This window comes from Poecilia latipinna, unplaced genomic scaffold (genome assembly GCF_001443285.1).
Source record: "Poecilia latipinna isolate Pla-1442-1.1 unplaced genomic scaffold, P_latipinna-1.0 Scaffold110, whole genome shotgun sequence".
Classification (NCBI taxonomy): domain Eukaryota; kingdom Metazoa; phylum Chordata; class Actinopteri; order Cyprinodontiformes; family Poeciliidae; genus Poecilia; species Poecilia latipinna.
Genome location: NW_015112726.1, coordinates 511,807 through 528,081, shown reverse-complemented (window position 1 = coordinate 528,081; position 16,275 = coordinate 511,807). Strand labels below are relative to the sequence as shown.

Sequence of the window (16,275 nt, the reverse complement as noted above, 5' to 3'; positions counted from 1 at the left end):
CCCAACCCCCCTCTTGTTTTTGGTTAAACAACAAAAAACTTTTTTAACACAAATTTTTGAAAACGAAAAAAAAAAAAAAAAAAAAAGCAACATTTCCTTAAAGCTCTCGGAAAATTAGCAAATGGCTTTTAAAAAGGGATCTATACAACAACTATCTTCAGCTGCCTCATTGTTGGCATTTCAGACATCCTTCACCCTCTCTTGGGCCTGCTATATGTTGGCACAACACCCCCACATCCAGGAGCAAATCTACACAGAAGTCACACAAACTCTGGGACCTGGAGCTGTCCCCACAGCCGAAGACGTCCCTCGCCTGCCTCTCATCAGAGGGCTTGTGAAGGAGACTCTCAGGTACGTTCTGTTTAGCTTTTCGTAGCGCACACACATTGTTTTGATCTTGTTACACTGCAAACAAGAAGACATAAACAGTTCAGCAGTATTTTATTAGACTTTAAAACGTTGCTTACATTCTTGAGGAATCTTTACATGGACATGTTTTAGTTTGGTAACTTTCTTTCTCAGCTTTTCCTAGTCCTGTTTTCTAAGAGAAAGTCTTTATGAACAGCCTGGTGCAGTGTGTAGTGCTGCTGAATAACAGCCTTTGTATGTCTCTCCTGGGAGCAGGCTTTTTCCAGTTCTCCCAGGCAACGGCCGGATTACCCAGGATGACTTGGTGGTTGGTGGATACTTCATCCCCAAAGGGGTAAGATGCTTCTAGTGTGTGCATGTGCTGAAGGAAAACGTTTGAGCATGTCAGCCAAAAACATTAAACTAGAACCAGATGTAACATGATATAGCATTACTCCCACATCTCTTGTGCATAAATTCATGTACAATAGCCCATCTGTTTTCATTACACAACTTCCACTTTTTCTCCTTCAGACTCAGCTGGCCCTCTGTCACTACTCCACATCTCTGGATGAGGAGAACTTTCCCAGTCCCTTGGAATTCCAACCAGACCGCTGGGTACGGAAAGACACATCTGATCGCGTTGACAACTTTGGCTCGATTCCCTTTGGTTACGGCATCAGGAGCTGCATTGGCAGGAGAATCGCAGAGTTGGAGATGCATCTAGCTCTCACCAGGGTAGGGTATTTATTAACTCTTTGAGGATAAAATTTGTCTGAGTGTGCATAGTTGTAAGAGAAGTGTGTGTGTGATTAAAATGTTACATTTTAATTGCAGTTAATCACATGCATAGAACTTTGTTGTTACCTGAAATTTATTTCAAATTATTTTAAGGGGTTGACAATTTAGATTTTGCTAGAATTTATTTTAAAGAAAAGATCAATGTTTGGAAGAGTAGTTGGTATAATCTGAGGGTTTTTTGGGCATTGAGCAAGAAATTTACATGGGCATGTCAAACTAACAGATGCTTGTCAGTGAACCCATTGAAAAGCAAATCTCTACTATCTAAATAATCACTCTTGCATTCACAGTTTTCTCAGTCAAACTCTATTCATGTTGTTATGCTACCAAAAATACTGAAGTATCCTTTTACTAATCAATAATTTGTAAAGTCTCTTTAACATTTTGTTAAAGATTATTCCTTAGTGGATATACTATCTCTCTAAAAAAGGGAATTGGACTAAAGAAATTAAGGCAGAAGGGTCTTCCTGGATGTTTTTGCGTATTTAGCCTGTAAAGGTGCCTTATTGTGGAAAGATCCATGCAGCAAGGGGTTAGGAGACAGGAGTCCTCTAACTCGCCTGGTCATAGTAAAGTATGACAAACTACCTGGCAGATAAAACAAAACAGTTTTTTATTTTATTTTATGGCATCATTGAGTTGTAGCATTTGCTACTTCAAATTGGATTTTCACAAAAAGGCCCTCTACTTCTCTGTTGTCAAAAAGCTGTTGCAATCTCATGTTTAACCTTCAACCTTAATGTCCTATAATTTTAGCCATTTGAAATAAGTCTTGTTTTGTTTTTGTTTTTTGCCTTGTTTGCAGCTCATTCAGAAGTTCTACATTGGGATGTCTCCTCTCACTACTGATGTCAAGGCTAAAACTCACGGTCTGCTCTGCCCTGGTGCTCCCATCAACCTGCAGTTCATTGAAAGGGAAAACTAGGTCCAGCCTGTCCTCTATAAGGTCTTTCCCAGATGTTCGACTGGGTGCTTGTCATTCTTGGAGCACTTAAATACACTGCTTTTAGAGTTTCTACTCAGGCCAGGAATGTGTCTTACATGTTTGTCATGACACAGAAACACTGTGCATATTGTTAACTATAAAGATTGTTTGTTGAATGTATGTCAACAGAGGGAACCACTGCAGCCCTTTTTTATTTGACTGTTACTTTTTTTTACCCATCTTGTTAAAATTGATGTGTGTGGAAAATAATTTTTGTCAGTACTGTAACTCCTCATATTAATGTTTCTTGTTGTATATGTGCACACATTATATTGTGTGCCATTTTCACTCTTTTTTTTTTTTCCCCTCCTTGTCCGAGAAAGCAATTTACAGAGATTATGAAGGGCAGCTGTTAAATGTTTTGAAAATGAGCTGTTTAGCTAAGGTGAGGCAAGCTTTACTTAATAATTATGTTGTTTGTTTCGAACCAAAATATTGGAACTGGTTGCTTTTTCTGGGGTGGCACAGTTTGTCTTTGTTTGAGTTGTTTTTTTCATACTGAGTAAAAGTTATTACCTGTACTGTATATCAACACATCAAATACACACAAAAAATCATTTCAATGTAAACTTGTATTAAGTATAGTTTTTTTTTTTTTAAATAGTGCTAGTTAAATGTTTAAGAAATGATATAATGAATCACAAAGGTAAGTATTTAAAATATTTCTTTTGCTAATTTAATACATATTTGTTTTGCAGAATGTAAGTGGGTTACAGAATGTCTTTAGCATATTTGGTTTAAGTGCTGCTGGTGTGAAAGGATTCCATCAACGTTTTCTTTTTAAGAGGGTAAATGTATGTCGGGGATGGTTTGATGCTAAGAAAAATGACATGTTAAAAAAAGGAAATGCTATTTGGCTGGGTGGCACATTGAAACCCTTTTTTAAATTGACTTGTATGTAATTAACTTTTGTCTGTAGTATGAGTTGAAAACAATAAAAACTGAATTTTATGCTAAAGCACAACAAACTGTCTTTTGTGGAACTTTTTACCTTTGTATTACTTCAGTGATGGGTTGTTGTGAGTTGGTCTGCATTATATAAACAATCCAAATCCACTTTTAAAAGCACTTAATGTTTAACCAAAGTGCTGTACAGTATTAACAGACTTAAGCATAAAACATAAAAACAAAACAAGAGCAGAATAAAGACAAACTATAGTAAAATAATATACGATGGCACATTTGGCAGCCACAGTCAACAGATATTGATGCATGTAGGTGTACTTTCTGCATATAAATACTGCCTACTTGTTATAGAGAAAGTCGAATAGGAAGTGAAATGATAGACAAAGTGAACACATAAACTAAACAAAAAAAAATGAATAGGCACCAAAAGAATGGACTATTCCCAAATTGCATCAATAACTACCATATTTACTCTTGAAAGTAATGGACTACACACCAACAAAAAAAATGTCACATGCCATTTAAAATCTACTGTATTTTCTGTCAACTATGCTAAAACATTTTTTTACACGAAATAAGTCATACCTTCTAGTAATTAAATATAAGCCCCACTGAGTTAAGTTTGAAAACATTGAACATTCGAATATTATGTTCCAATATTAGTATTACTGAAAAGTTATTTTATTTCAGTAACTGAATGCACAAAGTGAAACACTTATGCCTTTATTTCTGGCAACTATGAGCATTTCTTGCTTCGTTTATGAAAACACAATATTTAAACTTATAAATCCTGACTAATTAAAAATATATCTAAAAAGTACGCACTTTAATGAAAAGTATGTGAACGCCAACTTAAAAGGTTATTTTCAAAAGGTACGTTTATCTGACAAGCCAGCCTCATAGGAACACATATTCTAATAGAATATGAACGTATGCTAACTTACTCTCCTACCGAAATATGTTTTGTAGGAGACTGAGATTTAACTTTTTATGGCAGTTGTATGATAAAAGCATTTCTTTTAACATGGTTCTGCATTGCTAACGCAAATGAAGACAACTACACTTTGCAGAAAAAAAAAAGACTCACAAATCAATGGCACGGACAAATCTCCATCTCGCGATTTCTCCAGAATTTTGTGAACGCGAATACGAGCGGAAGTAAATACTCGAAGGCGAAGTAGCATCTAAACGTGGATGCCACTTTATTTTAGCAGATTAAAAAGCAGCCATAAATTACGGCTTTGATTAGTTAATCGGTACAGTTAGTCATTTTGCTCTCTTTGCATTTTAATAGTAATTTCGTTGGTCCCGAAATAGTTTTTGTGCGCATTTAGGGCCTGGAGAGACACATATGCTAAGACAACTAAGCTATCGAACGTTATCGCGGTAAGTTAGCTTAGGGCGCTGTTAGCATCAAGGTTTCTGAATGCCAGCAGGTGAACTGGAAAGTTTGACTGGTTTATGCGGGTCCTTCTTTTAAACGGATAAGTAGCCTCGATTTAGCAAGCCTCAGGTCGGGCCGTGGTGGAGGGAAAGTTCAGGTGGATTAAAGATGTTAATTGATAACCTCGATGCTTTAAAAACATGGCTGTCTGAAACCCTGGAGCCCATGTAAGTACTGTTAGCATTGTTAGCCACGCACATTAACTCTGACCACGCAGATGCGAATTACAGATCACATCAGTTCGTAATTGTACTTATTGATTGCACTTATTTTATTTTTATTTATGGACGTGAAGTATCCAAACCGTTTTCAGTGTATTAATACAGCTGTTTCCATATTCACGTGTACCCACTCTTTCCCATTCTGACATCCAGTTGTGATGCTGACCCCTCTGCTCTCGCAAAATATGTTGTTGCTCTGGTGAAGAAGGACAAAAGTGAAAAGGAACTGAAAGCCCTGTGTATTGACCAATTGGATGTTTTTCTGCAAAAAGGTTAGAGCTTTGTGTAGTAGATTTCATAATACTTTACAAACTGGGAGCCATTTGACAACAGACAGAAACAAATACATTAATTTTCAACTTTCTTTCAGAGACCCAGCCATTTGTGGATAAGCTCTTCGAAGCCATCAGCAACAAAAGCTACCTCCCACTGCCAGAACAACCACAAGTCAAAGTTGAGAAGGAAGAGCAGAGGAAAGATGAGGTTATTTTTTTTCTTCTCCAATCCAATATAATCACTATTCACATTAACACTTTTTAAATATTTTAGGAATGCACTGGGGTGCACTGGTTGCAGGTGTCTGGCTGATCATCGATTTTTAAGAAGCCTGATCTGCTGATTTCAGTTTTGATAAGTTTACATGCAAACACCAGAGATCTAATCCAGTACTTTCAAACAATGACAGTTAGTCATGTAGTGATCTCAACCTACCTTTTTTGGCTTGTGAACTTGAATAGTGTTCTCGGCTTGTAAAAAGATGATCCTCAAAATGTGCAACATTTAGATAACATTCAGCTGACGTCCTGCTATGGAACTAATAAGATATGTTTGTCATTGAAACACTGATCCTTAAGGTTTGTGGAAACTGGTAGCAATTGACAAATAATTTTTGTAACCTATTTAGGTATTTTTACTAATGCAACGTCTTTTTGCCTTTTTCCTGTCTGTAGTGCAAATACAAACAACCTATGTTTACGTAGCAAATTCTTCTGTTTTGCCAGATTGTTTTGGTCGTGAATGTTTTGCAGATTTTGTGCTTTATAGCTGACAGGATGAGACATTTCTACATTACTTGACCTTTATTTCTCCTGTTCAGATACAAACGAATCGTGAAGAAGAAAAAGACAAGAAATTTCCTCGCCGGGTAAATCACAGTCCTCTTCAATCAAGCTCACGCTACGGCAGAGATGGCAGGTGCGTACGCTGTAAGGTTGTACAACTCTGTCTTCTTCGCATAGAGTTCTCTTACGACTTAAGGTTTGCCATTATTAATGTCGTTAGGCGAGGTGATGACCGCAAGAGAGACGATCGCTCCAGGAAGAGAGACTACGATCGTATGCCACCAAGGAGGGACTCTTACCGTGACCGCTACAACCGCAGAAGAGGCCGCAGCTACAGTCCCAGCCGAAGTCGCAGCCGAAGTTGGAGCAAAGAGCGCATCCGAGACCGTGACAGAGAGAGGGAAAGAGACCGAGAAAGGGACAGGGACAGAGACAGAGATCGTGACCGCAGTAGGAGCCGGTCTTTAAGCAGAACCCGGTCCAGAAGCAGGAGCCGAGGTAGGAATATAGACTTTAAAAACACCTCTAAGAATGTGTTTTTTCATTGTAATGTCATGTTGATTTTACTGGTTAATCAAATGTTTTGGTTTTTGAAGATTTTATTCTTGGAAAATTTTTATTTATTTTTTTTATTTATTTTTTTTTTTTTCCTTCTCCAAATCACTTCTTGGGTTTCCATAGTGATGTCAGTGCACCAAAGGCCAACCATCTTGTTTGAAAAATTTGATCTACAGCTCCTATATACCTGGGCTTTGAATTCAGATCAACAATGGAATATTAGGGCCAGGTTAAGATTCATTTCGTTTTTTTTTTTTTTTAGTAACAAGAATAAAGTCATAACATTTCAAGAATATAAAGTCGTATTTTATGAAAAGTCGAACACAAAAAATAAAATGAAGAATGTTGAGTATCTTGTAAAGTTATATACTCTGGTATAAGTTTTAGAAATAATACTTTATAAATATACCACATTTTTTAACACATCAGCATCATATTATCAATAGGACTTTGAAACAATCATGCAAACCACTGTGTCTATTTCAAAGGAAAAGCTTCACGAGTTGTTTAAGTCAGATCTTTGTAACTATTCAAGCTTTTATCTTATAATTTTAAGATGTTTTTTTCTGTTAAAGCTGCACTTTCATTTTGCTATTATTGTGACTATATTCTCATAAATAAACATTCTCATAACCAGGCCCTAATACTCCGTTGTACAACTCAAAGAAGCTATGATTGAGACACTCTTTGAAAATATTTTCTGTCATTTGTAATTTCATATTTTAGAAAGGGAAATTAGAAAAAAGTAGATCAAAATCAGAACTTAGGTCTGGTATAAAAAAAAAAAGAAAAAAAAAAATATTTTATTTCTAAGTCATATTGCCCAGCCCTGCACTGGTAATTTCAGTCGGTAAACATTTGCATCCTAGAAGTGATTTTCTAAATGGGTACGGTTGTGTTTCCACAGACAGAGAATCAGGGAAGCTGAAGTATGACCATGAGCGCGCTGACAGGCCAGAGAGCGCTGACGTCTACACCCCAGCGGTGCTCGTTTCTACTGCAACACCTTCCCACTTCCCCAACCCGACAGTGAGCAGCACCATTACCGTCATCGCCCCGACTCACCATCACACCACCACCAACGAGAGCTGGTCAGACTTTCGTCCCGAGCCCCCTGTGGATCGTGGACCTTTCAATCGTGGTCCACCTCTTCAAAGGAAACGGTGTAGGGACTATGATGGTAGGAAAGCCACTTTACTTATTTTCTTTCTATAATTTAATCTGTGACAATTGTTTTTTTTTTTCTTGTAGTTTGATGATTACTGTGTTTTGCAGAAAAGGGCTTATGCATGCGAGGGGACATGTGTCCGTTTGATCATGGGAGTGATCCAGTCGTCGTGGAGGACGTCAATCTGCCCAGTATTTTGCCCTTCCAGCCTCCACCAATCCCTGGCGTGGACCAACCACCCCCACCAGGCCTTCCACCCCCACCACCATTAATGAACCCCCCACCTGTAAACCTTCGACCCCCGGTGCCCCCGCCAGGGGCCCTTCCACCGAGTCTTCCTCCGGTTGCAGGTAGGAATTGGGATTATTTTTGAGAAATTTGTTTGGATTTACATACTTGAATCCAAAGGCTGAATTACTTCCTCGACATGCAGCAAAAATAAGATTGTGTAATAACTTCTTTTCTTTTTTAAACAATAGCTTGAAGTACACATGCATTCAGTCAGTAGAATGTTTTTTATTCACATTTCTTTTGTTTGTATTTGTATGAATAAGAGATCTAAAAGTTTATGCTGAGATGCACACACCAGCATTCACCATAACCACAGTTGTGTTTGACTTATGTCTCTTATTGAAGTATTCTGTAAGATTTTAAATTGCGTTGTGTTTTCTATTGGACAGGTCCCCCTCCACCGCTTCCTCCACTGCAGCCTGCAGGCATGGATGCTCCTCCCATTTCCATCACCAGTTCTGTTCCCACCATTGTCACGTCTGGGATGCGCCCGTCCCTTCCTCAAGCCTCAGGGCCACTTTTCGCCCCCGGTAATGACTTCTAAAACAAGAGCTCATGTTCCGATTTATTTATTTTAACACATCAGGCGTTTGAGTCGCGTCATTCTGAGCTGCGCGTCTCTGCTGTGTCTAATCTTTGCCAAGCAGATCACTATGACACTGACGTGTACAATCCTGAGGCTCCCAGCATCACCAGCACCTCCAGACCGATGTACCGTCACCGGGTCAACGCTCAAAGACCCAATCTCATTGGCCTCACAATGGGGGAGGTGGACCAGCCATTGAGAGGTAATTGGGCACAATTCATCTATGAGACGATCACGTTCAGTCCATATTTTTGTCTGACTGAAAGTTTAGTAGTACTCACTATATAACACACCATTTTGTTCCAAAACTTCAATTTCCATTTAAGTAAATGGGAATTGAGCGGACAAGTCACTGCTTGTATTTTTACCAGACAAGATTCCCAACAACAGCATGAGGATCGTCATGGAATCTGACTCGAGGAAGAGATCCGCTCTCTCTCATGACGGAGGCCCATGCAAGAAACCTTGGTTTGACAAGTAAGTTGTCAAAAATCAAGGTCTGCACTTCCTGCTTCTATTCATACATGTTTTTTTTTTTTTTTTTTTAATGTGTTGAATGTCTCTTCTCTATTCAGACCCAACTTCAACAAACTGAACCACCAAGGCTACCATAAAAGAGCTCAGTTCTCTCCCAACGCCAAGCTGCTTGTTCGGCAAATTCCACCTGAGCTCAACAACATCAGCAAACTCAATGAGCATTTCAGCAAGTTTGGCACCATTGTCAACTTGCAGGTTAGTGCCTGTGGGATTCTTAAGCCTGTCGCAATGAGCAAAAAGTCAGTTAATCATATGATGAATTAAAACAAACTCAGTAATTGCCATCTGCATGATTGATTGTTTATCTTGCCTTTCTTCTTTTCTTTCTTTCTACCAAAGACTGGATGACAAAAGTCTTTGTCTCAACTCATAGTTTGAAGGGCAGTTTTGTTTGGAGAGACTTCATAACCCATTTTATTTGTTGTTTCAGGTGTTTTGTTTATTTATTTTGAATATTTAAAATGTTTTCCAGCTCTAAATGTTAGTTAGAAATTAAAGTTTATTGATCTTTGACAGTGCGTACTTGCATTATTATGCTCTTATCATTATATTAGCTGAAGGTAGTCGAAACAACAATACTATCGTTTATCGCACTAACTTCTGGGACAATTTAATGTCCAACAAAATTTGTTATTGTGGGGATCGGTAATTAATGTTTATGCTTTACAAAATGTTTGTAGGACTGAATATTTGTTCATTGTATAATTATTTTTATTGGACAGAGTGAGTTTCTTAAAAATGGATTTGAAGATTCTGACTTCTGGATTTCTGAATTGCGTTGTGCTGATAAAATCTGCCAGGTGGCCTATCAGAACGACCCGGAGGGAGCTCTGATCCAGTTCACCTCTCCCGAAGAGGCCAAGCGAGCTATGCAAAGCACCGAAGCTGTTCTCAACAACCGCTTCATCAAGGTCCACTGGTTTCGTGATGACATGACTGACGGACCGGGTCAGTCCCGGCCGCAGCAGCTTCACCCACAGCCGCATTTGTCCATGGTAAGAGCTCAGTTCCAATCTGTCATTGGATTATTGTTGACTGTTCTTTCACAAGCAATAACACTTCACTAATCTAATCATTTTGACGGTATTGTATTTTGCACAAACATGATGTGCTGCAATGAACATTGTAATGTCTGTTCAGCAACATAATGTGCGGTTATGACAAAAGTGATATTAGTTTTGGAAGTTTTTAAGCTTCTTGAGCAGTGAAAGTTTATAGCAGTTTTGCTTTTAAAGTTTGAAGTCTTTATTTATCTCACTACAATCATCTTAGATTAACACAATAAGCCAGAACTGAAACAATAACCCAACATTTTGTACATTTTTCTAGTGATGTGGATTCATCTTTGTGAAACCAGATTAAATGAGAATGTGTCCACCGCTTTGGACATTACAAACAGGTTCATAGTCCAAGATAGTGAACATATTTTTAGATCAAACTTAAGTGAGATGCAAAATCAAATTGTCCTTATCACTGGCGACTTGTAAGACTAAAACTTCTTGTGGATTTTTTTTATGTTAAACCATCTTCCAGGCTTTTGTGATATCTAGACATGAATGTGCTTCTTTTTTTTTAAGTAAAGTGCATTTAAGAAAAGAAAAAGTGGCTTTTATTCAGTTAAAGTAAAGCCACTTTGCTGACTGAGAGTTATGACTGACTCAAAGAAACGTGATGCAAATGCTCTGTTGTTTTAAACACTAAAATCGAAGAGAAAAGTGCCGTTCTGTAGTCCTTCTTTTAAAATCTCTGTGGTGTTTCTGTCGCAGTCATCAGCCACGACTCTCAAGCAGTCTGTGAAGGATCGACTCGGACCCCTAATGCCTCCAAACTCGGAGCCCACTCAGGATTCCAGCGTAGCCTCTCAGGTCCGTGTGGACGATCTTCTTTTGTAGATGTGGTTTATTGCATTTACACGTCAAAATCTACACTGGATGTTTAAGAAGTCTCTTTCTTTTTTTTTTTTCCTTCTTTTTCCAGAATGCCTCTAAAGTCTCAGTTAAAGATCGTCTAGGTTTCTCTCCCAAACCTGCTGCTCCTGTGGAAAAAGTGAATCTTCACTTTGTTCAGAACTATAATTTCTCACTTTTCAGATCAAACATCTTCAATATGCTTTTTTTTTTCTTTTTTTCTCCCCCCTTCAGGTGTCTTCGACATCGATGGGGATCACAAAGACTGTATATAACCCTGCTGCTCGGAAGGCTGCCCAGAGGACCTCAGAGGAAGCTCTGAAGAAGAAGCAGGTGAGAGCCGAAGGATATGATGGAAAAGTGGGAGTGGTTGAATTGGATGTAAAAGGTCATCTGGAAACCGACCCAGTGTTTGCTCACACAGGAGGCCCTGAGACTACAGCAGGATGTGAGGAAGAAGAAACAGGAGATATTGGAGAAGCACATTGAGACACAGAAGGTAAATTCATTCATTTAGCTTTTTGTTAATGAGTAAAAAAAAAACCTATTCTGGAAAATTTAAACACCCTATTTTACAGAAGATGTTTCGTCTTAGAAAGTGACATCCTTTCTCTTTCGCCTCCCTGCATTTACTCATGCATCCTTTAATTACAATGTTCCTGTGAAGTGAAGTCTAACTCACCTGTGAAGTATCTGAGAAGGTTTTAGTTGCACAGAGGTGAGTGTTTTGTAACTTTCTGTCTCTCCCTGCTGCAGCTCCTGATTTCCAAACTTGAGAAGAACAAAACGATGAAGGCGGAAGATAAAGCCAAGATCATGGAAACTTTGGGCACGTTAACCAAAAGCATAACGAAACTGCAAGAAGAGATAAAGGGAATCTCCAGCAGCAGCAGCCTTCTACGAACCGCCAAGAGCAAAGCTCAGGTATCGATTTCCTCCCTGCTGGTGTCAAAAATCCATGATTCCAACAACAAAATGGATACATTTGTGTTTAGCTGTTCTACCACTTTCTGGTTGCACTGTATTTTATTAACTGAAAGTAAAATGGGGTGAATGCATGCCACATTTTTTCTTTCTTTCTTTCTGTCTTTCTCTCCCTTTCTTCCTCTGTTTCTTTCTCTCTCTTTCTTTCCCTCTTTTTTCTCTGTCTTTCTTTCTCTCTCTTTCTTTCCCTCTTTCTTTCTGTCTTTCTTTGTCTTTCTTTTTCTATAGAAAAGTAAAAAGTCTCATTCCACTTTGTAGTCGTGTATTTGTATTGGTATATCGAATAAAATCCCTGTTGGATAAATTCAAGCTTTTGTCTGTAGTGTGACAGAATGTGTAAAAGTTGTAGGTGTGAACATGCGTTTGCGTTCTCACCCCTCTTTGCTTTATATTATTGTTATAGTTGGACTTAGGTTTCCAGAATTATGCCCGTTAATTCTTATATTTTTAACTCTTTCAGGCACAGAAGGAGCTGCTTGATGCAGAGCTTGATCTGTATCAGAAGACTCAGGCTGGAGAGGACACAGCTACCTTAAAGCGGAAGTACACCCTTCTTCAAATTGAGGTACTAACATAAATATGAAATCAGATTATATTAAAAAAAAACAAACAAAACAAAACAATTCTTCACAACAGCCACATGGGGGCGCTGCTGTTCTCATAATTTGAAACGTTCCACAGGAGTTTCCTGTGGAACTCTCTTCTCTGCATCATCGTCATGTTTTTTTTTGTGTGCTTTGTTTGTCTTCCAGGCAGCTAAAAGGGGGATTCTGTCACCAGGACGAGGCCGCGGCGTCCATTCCCGGGGACGTGGCACTGTCAGAAGCCGGGGGAGGGGATCCAGAGGTCGTGGACGGGGCGTTCCGCTGCACGCAGTTGTGGACCATCGACCTCGAGCGCTGGAAATTTCTGGTTTCACCGATGCCGACTGTGTGGACTTACTTCCCCATTTTGCTGTGAGTTGGTCTAAACCTGGAGAGCCTTGACTTTTCTGAGTCAAAGGTCAGAGGACTGACAGAGCCTAAAAGTCCTTCTTGTTGATTCTCTGCACTCAGTCACAGACTTCTGCTTGATCTAGATTACAATTTATTTCAGTACTGTTTTTTTTTTCCTTTCTTTTTATGGAAAACTAAAAGTATTCATGATTGTATTTTGATGGTCATACTGTATCTGTTCAGTGAAATACATCCTTACTAGTCTAAAGAAATAATTGAATTAGTTTCTAAAATGTTCATAAACATACAAATTCTGTTAATAAGCCTTAATGATTAGCTCACGCTGACTTTTGAGTTAATTGACTTGAATAACTAGATTTGGTAAAAATCAAAGCTAAAACAAAGAATAACCTTTTGTATTCCCATGGGGAAAACAAAACAGATGCTGACAAGACAGTTGCATACTATTTACAGAGACAGAATGTTTTACTACTGTGTTCTAACTCATATTTGTCCTGCTTTATAAAAATGTATGAAAGCTGCTTGATGGGGAAGAAGAACCATATAAATACATTTCTCTTCCCATTTAACTCTTTCCTGTTGGTTCCCGTTTTATGAATCCTTCAGAAAGAAGCAAGTTAAGTTTGCTGACCAAGACGGCTTTTTTTTTTTTTAATTATTATTATTATTATGTGCAGCAATTTGGAGAGATTGAGGATTGCCAGATTGATGAGAACAAACTTTCTGCAGTCGTCACATACAAGACGAGAGCGGAGGCCGAGCAGGTGAGGAACCACGCGGTTTGTCCTTCATTTAAACACCGCAGTTTGACTTTAGATCCGAGGTGCAGTTACCCAGGAAAACTTTGCTTGATCCACCTGCAGGCGGCTCTGCACGGAGTGAGATTTAACAGCCAGACTTTACGCCTGGCCTGGCATAAGCCTGCCACCATTCTCAGTACAGGAGACGCAGAAGAGAAAGAACCACCGGAAGATGAGGTTGGTGAAATTCCTTCACCTGCAATTTGGTGCTTTTCGCGATTAAATATTTACTTTAATAAAGTTCTTTAGATGTTCCGTCTTAAGACGTATCTCAGGAAAGGTTGTTTAATAGCTGTTTATATTGCATTAGAGAACACTAGAGGGAGCCATCACATGTTACAGAGAGAAATTACTCTCTGGTTTTATTTGGGTTTTGCATGAAAATTTTTGTACTTTCATTAAGCAGTTGGAAAATGATACTATAAGATTGTGAATTATTCCCTCTTTGAGGCCTTTTAAAGTGATGCAGTAAAAAAAAATATATATCTACATAATTTTCCACTTTTTAATCACCCATAGTAATATTATCTTCTTTTATCAGTACCCGGAGGAGTCGCTGAGTGACGATGCATTCCTGCAAGACGACGACGAGGAGGAAGACGACAACGAGCCTCGTTCCTGGCGCAGATGAAGCTCCCTCCGATGCTCACTGGTGTGGACGAAGAGCAATGATGCAGCATATTTCAGTGCTTGTTCAGAAATTAGAAAGGCACATTTTACTTTGGATAGACCTTTTTCCTCTAACACATAGCTGACTAGCAGAAGAAACATGTGCAGTTTGATTTTAACATGTAAACCAGATGACCGGTGCAGTTCTTTTTAGTGCTCTTACAGTAGATTTGTTTTGGTTCTCAAAGTGCATTGTTAAATTTGGTCACTCAAAGACACATTAGTTGAGCGCTCAATTAAAAAAAAAAAATGGACTTGTGTTGTGATTAAATTCAACAGATGGTAGCTTTTCTGCAGAATAGTGTTACGTTGCTTTTTGTGTAAATATTTTATGTACTGGTTTGTAATTTGTATGAAAGTTTGGCTTCTTATTTCTTGGCTTTACTTTGGATTGTACAAAAAAAATAAAGAAATTGAAATGGTCTGAAATCAACCTGCCAGAAAACCAAAAGAAAAAACAAACAAACAAAAATACAAAAAAACAAACAAACTGGCAGTGTGAAAAAAAAGTATGCTCTACAAAAAGAGCTGAAAAAAAAAATACCAAAGACCATTTCAAGAAAACAAAAAAAACTTCCTCTTCACCTTAAGAGCAAACTTCCTGAAAAGATTCATTCTGTGGTAAAACTAACATTTGGACCGGTAAGGTAAATCAGATTGCACTTTCATGCAAAGGTAAGAACATAATTACAATTTTGGTAAGTCTACATCTTTCATATTCCACTAATTAAAGTTTTTTTTTTTTCTTTCAGAGTCATCGGGGTTTCCGCTCACAGCACTTTGTTTCCAAAAAGCTTCAACTTTTATCAGATTTCATCTTGGATTTGTCTGTTTTATTGTGGAATCAAGTGTTGCTGTAACGGCATTAATATTTTTGGTAAATGTCTATTCTATTTACCATATGTAGAAAGTTGCCTACATGGGTTGATGGAAGCATTGTTGCATACAAGGAAGTTATATTCAACTTAAATGTACAAAATGATATACTGGATATAAACAAAAAAAATGCTGAACTGGGTTGTTTGGTAAGAAACACTCTTTTTGCTGTAGATGAGTTAAAACCTCCAATTTGGTACCAAAGGACTTGGAAAAACTGCAACTGGTGCATTTCTAACAACTATTTGGCTGATTATGCAATTATGTATCAAGATTAATTATGGAAACATTCTAAAATCTCTTTTGTAACTTTTTTCTAATTCAGCAGTTTAAATACATTTGGTTGGTATCAGGGCTGCCATCTAGTTTATGAAGTGTACCAGCTTCTCCTGCAGGAATACAGGCCCACAGCATCATGCTGCCACCCCCATACCTCACAGTTAGCATGGTACGAGCGTCCCCGTTTTCCCTCCAAATGTATTGATGGTCATTATACCCAAACAGTAATTGGTTACTTTGAATTACTCATAGGCTTGAGTGTGTGTACACATAACTGGGAGCCTGTCTCTCTGTCCTTTGTAAACTGTTCAGAGTGTTTTTGCCCAATGACCACTGGCGATTGGCACCTTCATCTTCCCTGTTCTGGCTCTAGTGTCCAAGTTTCCATCCGTGATCTACTAAGGACCTACTACAGGACTTTGAGTGAAACTTCTCACTCTTTCACTACGTTTAATTGAAGAAAACGCAGCCGACGTAAAGCTTTCCTGTGGACAGTATGGCTGTGTTTTTGGAAAAACATTCCTATATGTTAATTTTAACAGTTGTTCTGTGGCAAGTATTCATTCACAGTAATCCTTAAGTAAAAGGCAGCTAAATTACCCCCAGCATGTATTCTCACCTCACATGGTTTGGATCATTCCAACTAATGAACCTATGCTTTTCTTGTTTTTTTGTGATCTTGAGTCTTGGTATTTGGCTTAAAGGGGTAAGGTGTAACTCTGTTGCATCTTTTTTCAATTCCTGTCTTGAACATGAAGGGAAAAATAACCCAATCAGTGTCCCCTAGTTCACTGTTTGTAGACTCCCCTTGGTGTCTGTCAGCCATGCAGGGATAATTGTGAGAAATCAGATTTGCTCTTGTGAAATATCTGCTGTTCATCACCTAAACCATTTCCTC

General features: G+C 38.4%; 2 protein-coding genes across 2 annotated transcripts in view; both read left to right on the top strand.

Annotated features, from left to right (window-relative positions):
- cyp27c1 (cytochrome P450, family 27, subfamily C, polypeptide 1) overlaps positions 1-3,098 on the top strand; it is an 11,955-nt gene extending 8,857 nt beyond the window's left edge. The window contains exons 6-9 of the mRNA XM_015027924.1: positions 185-351; positions 625-703; positions 883-1,086; positions 1,955-3,098. Coding sequence (XP_014883410.1) covers positions 185-351; positions 625-703; positions 883-1,086; positions 1,955-2,074 — 570 coding nt within the window. The 3' untranslated portion in view covers positions 2,075-3,098. The remainder of the gene's footprint in view (positions 1-184; positions 352-624; positions 704-882; positions 1,087-1,954) is intronic.
- Positions 3,099-4,168: 1,070 nt separating this feature from the next.
- Positions 4,169-14,712, top strand: rbm26 (RNA binding motif protein 26). The gene is made up of 22 exons (XM_015027923.1): positions 4,169-4,651; positions 4,859-4,977; positions 5,076-5,188; positions 5,802-5,899; positions 5,987-6,264; positions 7,232-7,504; positions 7,600-7,842; positions 8,173-8,313; positions 8,431-8,571; positions 8,741-8,846; positions 8,945-9,101; positions 9,707-9,901; positions 10,673-10,771; positions 10,884-10,952; positions 11,048-11,146; positions 11,238-11,312; positions 11,570-11,737; positions 12,258-12,362; positions 12,550-12,753; positions 13,431-13,517; positions 13,617-13,730; positions 14,095-14,712. The coding sequence occupies exons 1-22, from the start codon at positions 4,593-4,595 to the stop codon at positions 14,182-14,184; spliced, it is 3,033 nt and encodes a 1,010-aa protein (XP_014883409.1). The 5' UTR covers positions 4,169-4,592; the 3' UTR covers positions 14,185-14,712.
- The last annotated feature ends 1,563 nt before the right edge of the window (positions 14,713-16,275 follow it).